This window comes from Cebus imitator, unplaced genomic scaffold, assembly GCF_001604975.1.
Source record: "Cebus imitator isolate Cc_AM_T3 unplaced genomic scaffold, Cebus_imitator-1.0 Scaffold7, whole genome shotgun sequence".
Classification (NCBI taxonomy): domain Eukaryota; kingdom Metazoa; phylum Chordata; class Mammalia; order Primates; family Cebidae; genus Cebus; species Cebus imitator.
The window spans coordinates 4,531,476-4,545,178 of record NW_016107322.1 but is presented as its reverse complement, the minus strand read 5'-3'; the positions used below and the strand labels follow the sequence as shown (position 1 = coordinate 4,545,178).

At 44.6% G+C, this 13,703-nt stretch overlaps 1 protein-coding gene and 1 long non-coding RNA gene across 4 annotated transcripts in view; one reads left to right on the top strand and one right to left on the bottom strand.

Moving 5' to 3' along the window:
• The window catches only part of LOC108311993, a 9,265-nt gene extending 4,160 nt beyond the window's left edge, over window positions 1-5,105 (bottom strand). The window contains exons 1-2 of one of the 2 annotated variants that reach the window (XR_001828429.2): window positions 4,945-5,105; window positions 3,179-3,352 (exon numbers count right to left, since the gene is read on the bottom strand). This is a non-coding gene — a long non-coding RNA (uncharacterized LOC108311993). The remainder of the gene's footprint in view (window positions 1-3,178; window positions 3,353-4,944) is intronic. The other variant, XR_001828430.2, reaches the window with a different exon arrangement.
• Window positions 5,106-5,695: 590 nt separating this feature from the next.
• Window positions 5,696-13,703, top strand: part of CXADR (CXADR Ig-like cell adhesion molecule) — a 69,375-nt gene continuing 61,367 nt past the window's right edge. For both annotated transcript variants that reach the window (XM_017539620.2, XM_017539616.2), the window contains exon 1: window positions 5,696-6,035. In XM_017539620.2, the coding sequence (XP_017395109.1) occupies window positions 5,993-6,035 (43 nt within the window). In that variant the 5' untranslated portion in view covers window positions 5,696-5,992. The remainder of the gene's footprint in view (window positions 6,036-13,703) is intronic.

The window sequence follows — 13,703 nt, the reverse complement described above, 5'->3', positions numbered from 1 at the left end:
GTAGGTGCCTGTGGTCCCAGCTACCTGGAAGGCTGAGGTGGGACGATCCCTTGAGCCCAGAAGGTTGAAACTGCAGTGAGCTCTGTTTGCTCCACTGCACTCCAGCTTGTGCAACAGAGCAAGACCTTGTCTCAAAAAAAAAAAAAAAGAAAAAAAAAGTTCAACACTGAGATCCCATCTTTGCCTGTGTACTCTGGCGTAAGACTGTATGCTTATTTATGGAGTTAGTAAAACGAGGGTCTTTGGAAGAAGGAATATAAAGGAGGTCTAGGGTGTGAATACTATATTGTATACAGAGGGATTAAATGAAAATTCATTTGCTAAAGTTGATGCCCCCAGTCCTCTTCCAGCCATCCTCCCAGAAAGCTGACCACCCTGTGTTTACATTGAGTGTTGACGAGTAGCGATCCTTTCTAAAAGTAATTTTATTGGCATTCCCAATTTGACTCAATCTGAGAGCACAATAAAAAAGCATCAACTATAGGCACAGACTCTTTTTTCTCTATTTTCTATCCTTTTTTTTTTTTCTGCTCTATTTTAATCTTCGAGCAGAAAACCAGGAATTACCAGACACTGGAGGAAAGAAACCAAACCAGCATGAAGAGACCAAAAAAAGAGAAGTAAGCAACTGAAAGAAACAGATTCTTCTTGGATAAGAACATTTTATTGTATATTTTTAGAGACAGAGTCTCTTTGTGGCCCAGTCTGGAGGCAGTGGTGGCTGCAAAGTAACTTCAAACACCTGGGCTCAAGCAATCCTCCTGCCTCTGATTCCTAAAGCACTGGGATTACAAGTGTGACCTACCACGCCTAACCTTTGGATAATATTTTTAAAGCACATCAATAAAATCATCAATGTTTGTCTGTATTATATAAATGTATTGCTTTTATGTATTTATTTTTGGAATCTGCATTAGGAATCTAAAAAAAAAATCTGGCCCGATACAGTGACTAATGCCTATAATCCCAGCTACTTGGGAGGCCGAGGCAGAAGGATCCTTTGAGGCCAGTAATTGAAGACCAGCTTGGGAAACATAGCAAGACCTCTGTCTCATAAAATAAATAAAAAAAAAATTTGAGGTGACTGGCTAAGGGTTGATTTACTTATTTTGAGACAGGGTCTCACTTTGTCACCCAGGCTGGAGTACAGTGGCACGATCTCAGCTCACTGCAGCCTCAACCTCCTGGGTTCAAGGAATCCTCCCACCTCAGCCTCCCAAGTAGCTGGGACTACAGGCTTGTGCCACTATGCCCAGCTAATTTTTGTACTGATGGGGTTTCTCCATGTTGCCAAGGCTAGTCTCAAACTTTTGAGCTCAAGTGATCCACCCACCTTGGCCTCCCAAAGTGCTGGGATTACAGGGGAGAACCATCACACCTAGCCTGACTTATAATACACATGGCATACAACTAAAAGGTATATATTTATACATTCATTGCTTAGGGGTAAACAGATAACTTTTGGATGGTATTGACCCATAAAGTTAATGTTCCTGGTAATGTAAATAGAACACACTAGAAGGAAATCTTCATTTCTTAAGAATAGTATTATCATTTTTCAGAAAAAATAAAAATTAACAGTGTCACATGTAATAGGAAGTTTCTTGATTCACATGTCTTCATATTTCAAGCTGAGAAGAGGTGAAAATCCTTTAATTCTTAAGTATAAATTAACCTTTGAATGAATGGGATTGTAGGATTTAAATAATCTGTGGGTGTGTTGGTAAATCCATCAGTGCTGAGACATTTTTGCAAGGATGGATGCTTTATTAAGCACAGTTATTTGTGTATCTGTAATTATTACCTTCTTGATGGATGAGGGATCATCACCTTTAAGCTGGTTTAGAGGCTATATAATGAGAAATTCTTGGTGCTTTTTACTAAGACAGGGCATTTACTTAATGGCTGTGCACTATTTCTTAGCTTGGTTTGAAGACACAAAAGAATAATTTATATGTTCCAGAATAAATAAGATTATCTTATTTTAGCTTCCAGAAAACAATTTCCAAGCTGACAACAACCACAAACGCATTTTAGGGTGTCTTTAATATATTAATATATTTCACATAACTGCATAATTTTACCTACTGTTTTATGAAATAATTTAGTCACAAACCAAAGTCTAAAAATGACTTCATGTAACTTTTTAAAGAACAATGGTTCCCCAAATAAGATAGACTGTTTCTTTCAAGATTATTTAAATCTTAGAATGGTAGGTACATTTAAAAAAAAAATCTGGCCGGGCGCGGTGGCTCAAGCCTGTAATCCCAGCACTTTGGGAGGCCGAGGCGGGTGGATCACGAGGTCAAGAGATAGAGACCATCCTGGTCAACATGGTGAAACCCCGTCTCTACTAAAAATACAAAAAATTAGCTGGGCATGGTGGTGTGTGCCTGTAATCCCAGCTACTCAGGAGGCTGAGGCAGGAGAATTGCCTGAACCCAGGAGGCGGAGGTTGTGGTGAGCCGAGATCGCGCCATTGCACTCCAGCCTGGGTAACGTGAGTGAAACTCCGTCTAAAAAAAAAAAAAAAAAAAATCTGTGTTCAGTAATCTAAAAAAGCAGAAAAAATTAAGCTTGTAAAACTTACATTTTAAAAAGTACACTCTGGGCCAGGCTCAGTAGCTCACACCTATAATTCCAGCACTTTGGGAGGCTGTGGCAGGAGGATCATGAGGTCAGGAAGATTGAGACCATCCTGGCCAAAATGGTGAAACCCCGCCTCTAATAAAAATACAAAAATTAGCCGGGCGTGGCGGCACGTGCTTGTAATTCCAGCTACTCAGGAAAAGGAGGCAGGAGAATCACCTGAACCTGGGAGGTGGAAGTTGCAGTGAGCAGAGATTGCTCCACTGCACCCCAGCCTGGGCGACAGAATGAGATTTTGTCTCAAAAAACAAACAAAAAGATATATTCTGAAAAGATCTATTTAAGGTGTAATGATTTGTTACTGCACCGATATTTAAATTTCATTAACATATTGCCATAGAAAATAAGCATTTGACTCAGCTTGAGAAACACTTGAGAACCTACTATGTGCTTTCAGGAGTGAGGAAGACAAATAAAAAAACGTGCTTTTTCATCCTTATAGAAGTATTTAGAACAAGGAAAGCAATTAATAGGTCTGCAAATGCCTAACACAGAAGGAGGCAAAAGCTACGAATATAAGAAAAAGTACCAGGAAAATCCTTTTGGGTAATTCCTCCTCCTCTCGCTCTTCTTACTTTCTTGGGCAGGGTCTGGCTCTATCTCCCGTGCTGGAGCGCAGGGGCATGATCATGGCTCTCCTCAACCTCAGGCTCCTGGGCTCACTTTATTAGCTCCTCTTTCTGAGATCCTGCTTACGGGGTTTCTGCACATAGTAAGTGGAAGTTAACAAAATTAATATTGGATATTTGTCCTCCCACCTCCGCCTCCAGAGTAGCTGGGACTACAGGCATGCGCCACCACATTCGGTTCATTTTTTTAGTAGAGATGCGGTCTTGCCATGCTGCCCAGGCTGGTCTGGAACTCCTGGGCTCAGGTGATTGTCCAACACAGCCTCCCAACGTGCTGGGCCACCACGCACGTCTTTTTTCTTTTTTTTTTTTTTTTTTTAATTTTAACTGTTCAAGCCACACTGTTGCTGGCTTGAACCTTTTGAGTAATTTCTAAGATTTACTCTAGTGTTTGAAATAATTCCTGAAGCGTGGGTTTTATTTCTATTGCAGGAAGTGCTAAGGAGAGTTAACTTTATAACAAATGCGTGCTACTTTAAAGCAGCAGTGAATACTAAGAAAAGTTCTTATAGAACAGTGTTAAACAGATGAATAACTTCAATACTTGCTGTTTTCTCCTTGATTTCATTACGTATAATATGGTGAGTGAAAATTTAAAATATTATTTACACTCAATTATATCCAATAGAATTCCTGTTTGCTCAAATAGGAAGTCCCTAGCCGTTATTCATGTTGTCCTCCGTCTGTATTGAACTTTTAATAGGTTGCAAAAGCTTTGGCAGAACTTTAGAATCAGATCATACAGAACTTTAGAATTAGATCACTTTGCAAAGCCACTTCGTCTCACTACTACTGGTCATCTGTCATTTAAGCTGCCATAAAGCAGGATTCCACTCAAATCAAGTTAAATTAGAATCACAGAAGTAAGGCTCAGGCACTAGTATTTTTTAAACGTTCTCCAAGCAATTATAATGTGCAGCAAGAATTCCAACTCACCAGGCTAAATTGCAGTTGCGCAGTTTTGGTCTTCCTGATAACTGATTTCTTTGCCCTTTCTCTTTTCTGGTTCAATGCATAAAAGTTTTCCAATATTAGTTTTATTAGCTTCCGCTTACTAAATTCTGCTTACAGGTTCTTGCTTAGTCTAGATAGTAAGCAGAAACTTACTATCTAGACTTACTGTCAACTTATAAGTTGACAGACTACGTAAGCCGATCAACTACCTAAGCAGAAAACCTGTAAGCAGGAACTCAGTAAATGGAAGCTAATTAAAACTATATGCCAGGCAGGGTGCCAGCATTTTTTGTGCATTATCTCATTTAACGTTCATAGCAACCTCGAGGTAGAAGCCGTTTCTTTTTTGGGGGGCGGGGGGGATGAATGGAGTCTTGCTCTGTCGCCCAGGCTGGAGTGCAGTGGCGCGACCTCGGTTCACTGCAACCTTCGCCGCCCGGGCTCAAGCGATTCTCCTGCCTCAGCCTCCAGAGTAGCTGGGACTAGAGGCACGTGCCACAACGCCTGGCTAATTTTTTTTTTTGTATTTTCAGTAGAGACGGGGTTTCACCTCGTTAGCCAGGATGGTCTGGATCTCCTGACCTCGTGATCCGCTCGCCTCGGCCTCCCAAAGTGCTGGGATTACAGGCGGGAGCCACCGCACCTGTCCGGTAGGTGCTATTTCTATGAAACGTGACCAGTTAATGCCCCACTCCGCAGCCCAAGCTCTTACCCACTGCTTCTCTTCTTTAATTCACTCCTGATACGGAACTGTCGTGACACTCCAAAGTCTGTATGTAGTTATAAATAAACGTTATCTGGAAGAGCAGCCGAGAACAAGCCGCAAAATAACCCAAATGTAGTGGGCACCAGAGGCAGAAATGATACTGCAGGGTTGGCGGAGACCCGATACTGCAGGTCGGCCTCCCACAGAGCTGGATTACAGGCGTGAGCCACCGCTCCCGGCCAAGACCCACTTTCAAAGCTCACTCACGCGTCCTTCCTAGCCAGCTTCAGGGCTAGGACAGCCTTTATGTGCAAGGGGTAAAAAACAGGTATTTCCCAAATCAGCAGCAGCAGAGGGGCTCGATCCTTACTGGAGATGGTGAAAAGCCTTCTCGCGCCTTTTATGTCAGCCCACGAGACTCATTAAGATAGCGAACCCCAGGGGGCTGTCCAGGTCGCTTCCCGAGAGCCTGAGGTCAGAGACCCTGCCCCTGGGGCAGACGACGAGGGGTGGGGCGGGTGGCGGCGCCGGGGGTGCGCTGGGTGGGTGCAGGCGGGCGGAGGCTCGAGCCGCCCTAGCGGCGGCCCCTCCGGGTGTCCCGCGCCTCGCCTTAAAGGAGGGCGCCAACGCAATTTCAGTATCTGGGAGACGGGCTGCCCCACCCCCGCGCGCAAAACCCTGATTTAGCTTAAGGGATGGAGGCGGGACCCCGGCGCAGGCTCGCGGCGTGGGAGACTACCGCCCGCGCCCTCAGACGCCGCGCGCAGCGAGGCTGAGAGCTCCGCGCCGGGAGGGTCCTGGGGGCTGAGGAGCGCCGCGCTCGGTTGTCAAGGCAACCCCGCGCGGCTGGAGAAGCCGGCGCTCGCCGCCCGGCCCGGGCCGCTTCCGGAAGTGACGCGAATTCACCTGCAGAGCCGGGGTGGGGAGGAGGGGCGGAGGGTGCAGAGGTGTCGCCGCTGCCGGGAGCCAGTCGGGAGCGCGCGAGGCCCGGGGAGCCTGGGACCCGGAGCGAGAGCTGCCTACCTGCAGCCGCCGCCCACCGACGGCAGCCACCATGGCGCTCCTGCTGCTCTTCGTGCTCCTGTGCGGAGACGCGGGTGAGTGGGGGCCTTGGGGTCCTCAGCCCCCGCCCAGCCCGGGAGCGCTGGCTGCCCGCAGCCACCCAGGAACAATGGGTCGTGGGGGAGGGGGCGGGCGCGATTTGGGGGCGCTGCTGCTGCGGCGGCGGGGCGGGCAGAATTGCGCAGGGGCGCTTTTGCGGGGCCGGGCGCCCCAGCCTGGCAGGGTGGAGCCGCGGCGGAGGGGGCTCGGGCGCGGCGCGTCAGGTGCGCCTCGCGGGTCTCGCGTAGAATTCTCTGCCCTGGTGCGGGCTTGCCTTTCTTTACTCTGGCCCTCTCCCTTGTCAGCCTCCGTGTCGGTTCTATCCAGCGTTACCCGATTTCAAAAGCCTTGGGCGGCGAGTTTTCAGGTGTCGAGTCTCCCAGGCGGGGAGGCTGAATTGAAACGCCATTATTTAATGGCCAGGAGCTGCGCCGCGCCTCGGATCGGCCAGGCTACCTCTAGGAAAGAGGCGCTGAGCAAGCGCCAGCCTCGACGTGCTTAGTCTCCTGAAAGCAGCGGGCCCGGGCAAGAGCTAACCCGACGCACACTGTGAAGTAGACCGTGGGAAATCAAAAGTGGGTGCCCGCAAAATACAGCATTGGTTTCTGCAGTCCCGAGGCAAAGTGCAAAGGAGAATTTCAGTGACCTCGCTTTTAAGTTTGTAGTGAGTCGGTTCATTTTGAAGATAAGGCGGACTGAGTTGTACAGGGTAATTGCGACTGTTCCTTTCTCTGGGAGGGGGGAAAATGGCATGTAAAAATGCGTGGACCATTAGGAGGCATTTTTACATGCCATTTACATGCCGTTTTTTGCCATTTCAAAAAACGGATGTTTCCATGTCAGTCTTTTAACCAACTGATCTTGTTTGTCAAATTAAGCACTTGCTGCTTTTTGTAACCAAATAATTCATTTTTAAATATCCTAGGTGGGATCCTAGGAGGCACACTTAGTGTAGCCCCTGGAAGGATAATTTTTTTTTTTTTTTTTGTTAAGTGCTCTGAAGCGGGATCGGGTGGCCCTTTCTGTGGGGATGGCTCTCTGCTTCCTGTTGAAATGTTAATTCCATTGTTGGGTGCCACAGCTGTGAGCATTACTCATGGGATCGGCATTCTATTAACAAATCTAATCTTCTATCTGAGCCTACATAGCACTATCTCCACCTTTGTGATATATATCGTTTAGACTTGGCTGGCTGAAATGTCGAAAGTAACGCTTCCGGAGAAGATGAAGGGTCATAAAGCCCACTTACATGGTACATTCCCACTTTTTTTTTTTTTTTTGTCTAGGCTGAACCTGAAATTCAAGTTGAGAACAGTGTTTGTGTTTTCTGGGGGGAAAAATGTTTTAGCCCACATCTAAAGCAGAAAAGTGGAAGAAGATAAATTATGTGGGGGAACTATTTTTATGGGAATATTTAGAAAATTGGATTTATTTTTCATTTTTTGGAGTGCTTCACTTTGATAGGCACAATCCTAAGACATAATATTTTGATATATAGAGTCATTGTGCTCATAAGATATACACTATGGCACAGTGAACATCTACTCGAAGGACCAATGTCTTCAGCTAAACAAGACAACTATTTCTATTCCAATTTTTCTGTTTAAGAAACAGCTGAGGCCAGGCATGGTGGCGATAATCCCAGCAATTTTGGAGGTTGAGACCAGCCCGGGCCACATGGCAAGATCCCACTTCTACAGAAAATAACAAAACAAAACCCAAAAACAACTAGCAAGATGCAGTGATGCTTGCCATAGTCCCAGCTACTTGGGAGGCTGAGATGGGAAGATTGCCTTAGTGTGGGAGGTCGAAACTACAGTGAGCCCTGATCATGACACTGCACTCTAGCCTGGGTGACAGAGTGAGACCCTGTCTCAAAACAGGGAAAAAAAAAAAGGCCAGGGTCGGTGGTCCACGCCTGTAATCCCAGCACTTTGGGAGGCCGAGTTGGGCGGATCACTTGAGGTCAGCAGTTCGAGACCAGCCTGGCCAACATGGTGAAACCCTGTCTCTACTTAAAATACAAAAATTAGCTGAGCGTCTTGGCATTTGACTGTAATCTCAGCTAATTGGCAAGCTAAGACAGAGAATTGCTTGAACCCGGGAGGCGAAGGTTGCAGTGAGCCGAGATTGCAGCCCTGTATTCCAGCCTGGGTGACAGAGCAAGGTTCTGTCTCAGAAAAAAAAAGAAGAAACAGGTCAAACTAATTGATGGGTGGCTTTATGGCTTTATTTCTTCAGATATTTCTGACCACTTAGAAATGCATTGTTATGAACTCAAGTTCACTGTTAACATGATCTGACTCCTACATTAGCAAAACAAGGAAAAGACTTTCATATTTAAATTACACTGTCAGTGATATATACTCCTCTAGCTCTAAAAGAGTTTTGTGGTGTAATCTGGCTGCAGATGGGACTCCTTTTGATGCATTTTTATTGCCTCCCTGCTAGTGAGTCATACTACTAGTAATCCATAGTAGCAGCAGTAGTAAGCAGTGGCAGTAGCAGTAGTAGTAAAATGAAACCCCTGATCAATTACTAAATGCCAGATACTGTTCTAAGGGCTCTGCGTACCTATGTACTCAATATACCAAGCAACCCAAGAGGGTATTTATTATAATTATCCCTGTTGTACAAATAGAGAAACGGAGGCACAGAGTGGTTATGTAACTTGCCCAGGTCACAGATTTGCCCTTGAATCTATGCTGTCATCACACTGCTCTTCTGCCTCTACAGCAGCCACTTCCTCTTACTACCACTGGTCATCTGTCATTTATTAAGATCATACTGTTGGTTTGACTGTGTGCCAAATACTCAAGCCTTTTATTCTATTTATTTTATTTTTTTTCTCCTCCCACCCTCCCTCAGGCTTTTATTATTAACTCCTTAATGTCATAGTCTTAGTTGAATACTTTGAGGCATTGTGAGGATACTAGGATTCTCCAGGGCTTGGGTCGACACATGGCCTGTGGACCTGCAGCATCAGCATTACTTAGGGATCTTGGTTTGGGGTGGTGCTCTTCACATTGCCAAGATGAATAGAACTAAAAAAGTCTGGTCTCCCAACCCCTTGTTAGCTATTTGATGGTGGTCAAGCCTTACTATGTGTCTGTTGCCTTATGTGTCAAGAATGGGGATCCTGGGGCAGGTGATGAGGGTTGGAGGTGGGTGGATTGGGTAGATGTTGGTCAAGGGATACAAAATTAAATCCATTGTCCAACATGGTGACTGTAGTTAATATCAATGTATTATATTTTTGAAAATCACTGAGTAGATTTTAAATGTTCTCACCACAAAAAGTATGTGAGGTAATGCATATTATTTATGCATTCCCTTGATTTAGCCATTTCATAAAGCACACATTTCAAAATGATGTGTTATATATAGATAAATATACACATTTTTTGTCTGAAAAATAAATAGCAAAAAAACAAACAAACAAATAGGGACTTTACTATCTGAGAGTTGTTGAGGAGTAAAGTGAGATGCTTATCATTTTGTTTTACCTGTAGCCTTTACTTTACATTAAAAAAGAAAAAAGATAAGATGTGATCTTTATCATCTCCATATGCCCCTCTTAATCATTTCATTCCTGCGATTATACCACCATCAGAGGAAAAGATGCCTCTCCTTCAGGCAAGCTCCTTATCCTGTCTGTTGTGGGGTCTCCATTGATTACCAGCTTAACTCATTGCACTAGATCAGAGGACAGGGCCATTGCCTGTATTCACTGTTGCTGTCCCTACATGATCTTTTGGCTCCTGGCAGACAGCTAGTGTTCAGCAAGTCCTTTTTGCATGTCTACAAGTTTCAACTTCGTTGCCACTAGGCCTGTGTATAAGATAGCACTCTCTTTAATTCATCTCTCTCTTCCTTCTCATCTAGTAAAGATGATCCTTACAGTAATTATTCCACTAGTAATGTCTTACTCAGTTTTTAATCTAAAGAAGTTGAGCTTCTGCTTTATCTCTGACCTTGTTCTATTTTTTCTCCTGCTTCAGTTGCCAAAGGTTACAGTAATGCATGTGCCAAATTGGTTTATCTCTTTGGAGCTCCTTGACACCTATTTTGGTTCTTTCCCACCCTGTTGACCTGCCCTTTACTACCTTCTAAAATAGGTCCCTTAAATGTCAGCCTTTCTTATGGTTTAGCCCATAGCCAATCTTGATTTTAAACCTGCAAGACCTCTTGTATCCATCATAGTACTCTCTCAAGTAGTTGCTAGTAAATTAAAAATATTTTCAGCTCCCAGCCTGGCCAGCATGGTAAAACCCTGTCTCTACTAAAAATACAAAAATTAGTCAGGAGTGGTGATGCGCATCTGTAATCCCAGCTATTCAGGAGGCTGAGGCAGAAGAATTGTTTGAATCTGGGAGATTGAGGTTTTGAGAGCCAAGATTGTGCCACTGTACTCCAGCCTCGGTGACAGAGCAAGACTCCATCTCAAAATATATATATATATTTTATATGATGTCACTGCTGACCACATTTTGTATGGGTAAAGATCTGAAGGCTGTACGGAGAGCTTGGTGGGAGCTGGCAGGTCTGTCAGGTTATGCACCCTAACCCCACAGTACTAAGACACTGTGAAAGTGTCGAGGAGTGAGGTTATACACCGAGGATCATTCTGCTGAATGGTAGCCATGTAGCACCTCTCAAGGAAGGTAGAGCTGCTAAAGCTAACACAGGCGTCCTCTGGAATGACCTAGACATATGCAGTCCCTGTTGAAACGCAGCAGGACAGTGTGGGGCTTCCACTTTGATCTGGAAAACTTTTCTGAAGAAGATATAGTGGAACCTGATGTCTGGTTGCTTGAATGAGTGGCACGAAAACGTTGCAGAGATTTCTGGCTTGAGTATATGATGATGTCACTAACTTACAGGAAATAAAAAGGAGCAGGTTTTGGGGAATGACAATGAGCTTAAGTTTAAACAGGTAGTATTTGAGGTACCTGAGGGAGACGGAGATAAAAAATATATCTGGTAGGAAGATTTCACAAAGGACTGGATTTCAGGAAAGAGACAAACATTGGTGATACAGACTTGAGAACTCACTGCTGATAGGTGGTGCCTGTGTAAGGTTAAGGAGGAAATGCAGATGGGACTAGAAGAGAAGGTGAAACGTGAGGCAGGGGAAACATCAACTTCTTTTTTTTTTTTAATTTTTTTGAGACAGTCTTGTTCTGTCACCGAGGCTGGAGTGCAGTAGCTCGATGTCAGCTCACTGCAACCTCCGCCTCTCAGATTCAAGTGATTCTCCTGCCTCAGCCTCCCTAGTAGCTGGGACTGCAGGTGCATGTCACCATGCTCGGCTGATTTTTAGTAGAGATAGGGTTTCATCATGTTAGCTAGGATTGTCTCAATCTCCTGACCTCATGATCCGTCCACCTCAGCCTCCCAAAGGAAACACCAGTTTCTAATGAGTACATGGGAAAGCAGCTGGGAGCAAGAAGGAGTGATAGAGGATACAGGAGACCTAGAGGGTGAAGGTATCCTAGAGACTGATGCAAAAGTGAGGCTAGTGGGTTTTAGCATTGGGAGACTGTTGAGAACATTCAGAAAGTTCCCATGGGGAGGACGGTTCTGTAGAGGTGAGAGTGAAGCCACATGTTAATAGAGGAATGGGCATCAGGTAAGTGGAGAGTGAAAAATAAACTTCGCATTTGCAGGTAGTTTGACAGTGAAGCTTTGCAAGTGTGGCCTTAATTCCAGAAGACAGTAGCATATCCCAGGGGAAAGGGTAGATGCTAGCAGATAAAGACTCTCTTAACTTCCCTCCATCTAGACCTACAAGCTTGTCCACATCATCATTCTTCCACAAAACATGATATTTCTCCTTAACGCCGATTCCTGAACTTTGAACCTTTTGGCTTCTCAGGGATGTCACTCTGTTGTCTCATCTATTATATCTGGATTCCATCAACTTTAAACAAGCTTATTTTACCTTCTTTGTAGATTTTCACTACCATTCTCTCTTCTTTTCCTTTACTTTTTATCTTTAAATTATTAATTTTTTTGAGACAGCGTCACCGTCTCTCTGCCCAGGCTGGAGTACAGTGGGCTCAGGTGACTTTTCTGCCTCAGCCTCTCAAGTGGCTGGGACTACAGGCACTCAGCCTTATTTTTCTTTCTTAACCAGATTTCTGGAAAAAATGGCCTACAGGTACTGACTGATTATTTTCCTTCATGTCCACTAATTCTTCCATCCTTTGCAATCTAATTTTCTTCCCCTTCTACTCCTATGAAACTGCAGTTGGTCTGGTGGTCACATCACACCTTCAGCCTCTTAAACCTCAGCACAAATAGCTCTATTGAACAGTTTCTTCCTGCTCTTCAGCTATTCCTCATTTCCCTTTGTGTGATCCGTTTCCTTCTTGTACCACAAATGCCAAGGGTTCCCAGGTTATGGGTGCGGTTACTGTTTATTTGCTTACAGCCACCAGTCCATTGCTAGTCTCCCTTTTCCAGGTTTACCCATATCAAACCCTCCACTTAACGTCTCTACAGACTTCCCACAAGCATCTCTAGCTGATTCTGTTTCACACTCTTCTCTCTCACATTAATTGGCATTTTCAGCCACCAAAATGCCCAGGCAAAAATATGAATATCTTACTTGGCCCTTCCTATTTTCCCACCTGCTCATATCCAATTTCTAAGTCACTATGTCCCTCCAGCCACTACTTGTAACCTAGGTTATATTGTTATCTCTTCAGCTTGTTGAGATGCTTTCATAATTGGCCTCCGATTGAGGGAACTTTACCCTGCCCTTCAGGCACATCCTGTGACTTACTGCAGCATGTTCTAACCCTTATCACGCATGCCTGTATTGTCACTGTTTTCTCTTGCCAGGCTGTACATTTCATAGATCAGGGAGTGTTTACATTGTATTCCCAGTATATGACACACTGCATGTTTGTTGCATAAATGGGGACAGGTGTTCTAGACAGGAATTTATGTTTGTAGGCTTGGGAAGGACATAGAGGGGGAAGAGCATGTGAAGATTAAGAATAGCTGCATCATAGAAGTGAGCAGGGCTGGACTGTGTGTCCTGCACATGTCAGCTTTGCTTCAGCTGTGCCAGTTGTACGGGAGTGGAGTTTATCCCACCGCTCACATGTAGTTCTCCTGCCTGCAGCCAATTTCCTCCCCTTCCCTTCTTTCCACCTTTCATCTGTCATAGAAGTCATCAGCAGGTGAGAGTTGATGCTTTCCGTCATTAAATAAAGGAAATAATTGAGACTGGGAACTTTGGATTTGGTTGATTTGGTGGCTAGCAAGTAGTGGATGTGAAGATAATTATTAAATTAATTATTAAGATAGTTATTAAAGTAACCCAGAAAGCAATTAAAAATTATGTAACATGAATGACCTTATGGCTTTATCTTACTTTCATCTAACTTCTGTTTCTTAAGAAAACAAACCAAGCTGGTCCTGGTGGCTCACCCCTGTAATCCCTGCACTTTGTGAGGCCGAGGCAGGTAGATCACCTGAGGTTGGGAGTTTGAGACCACCCTGACCAATATGGAGAAACCCCGCCTCTCCTAAAAATACATAATTAGCTGGGCGTGAATACAAAATTAGCTGGGTGTGGTGGCATGTGCTTGTAATCCCAGCTCACTTGAACGGGGGAGGAGGAGGTTGCGGTGAGCCGAGATCACACATTG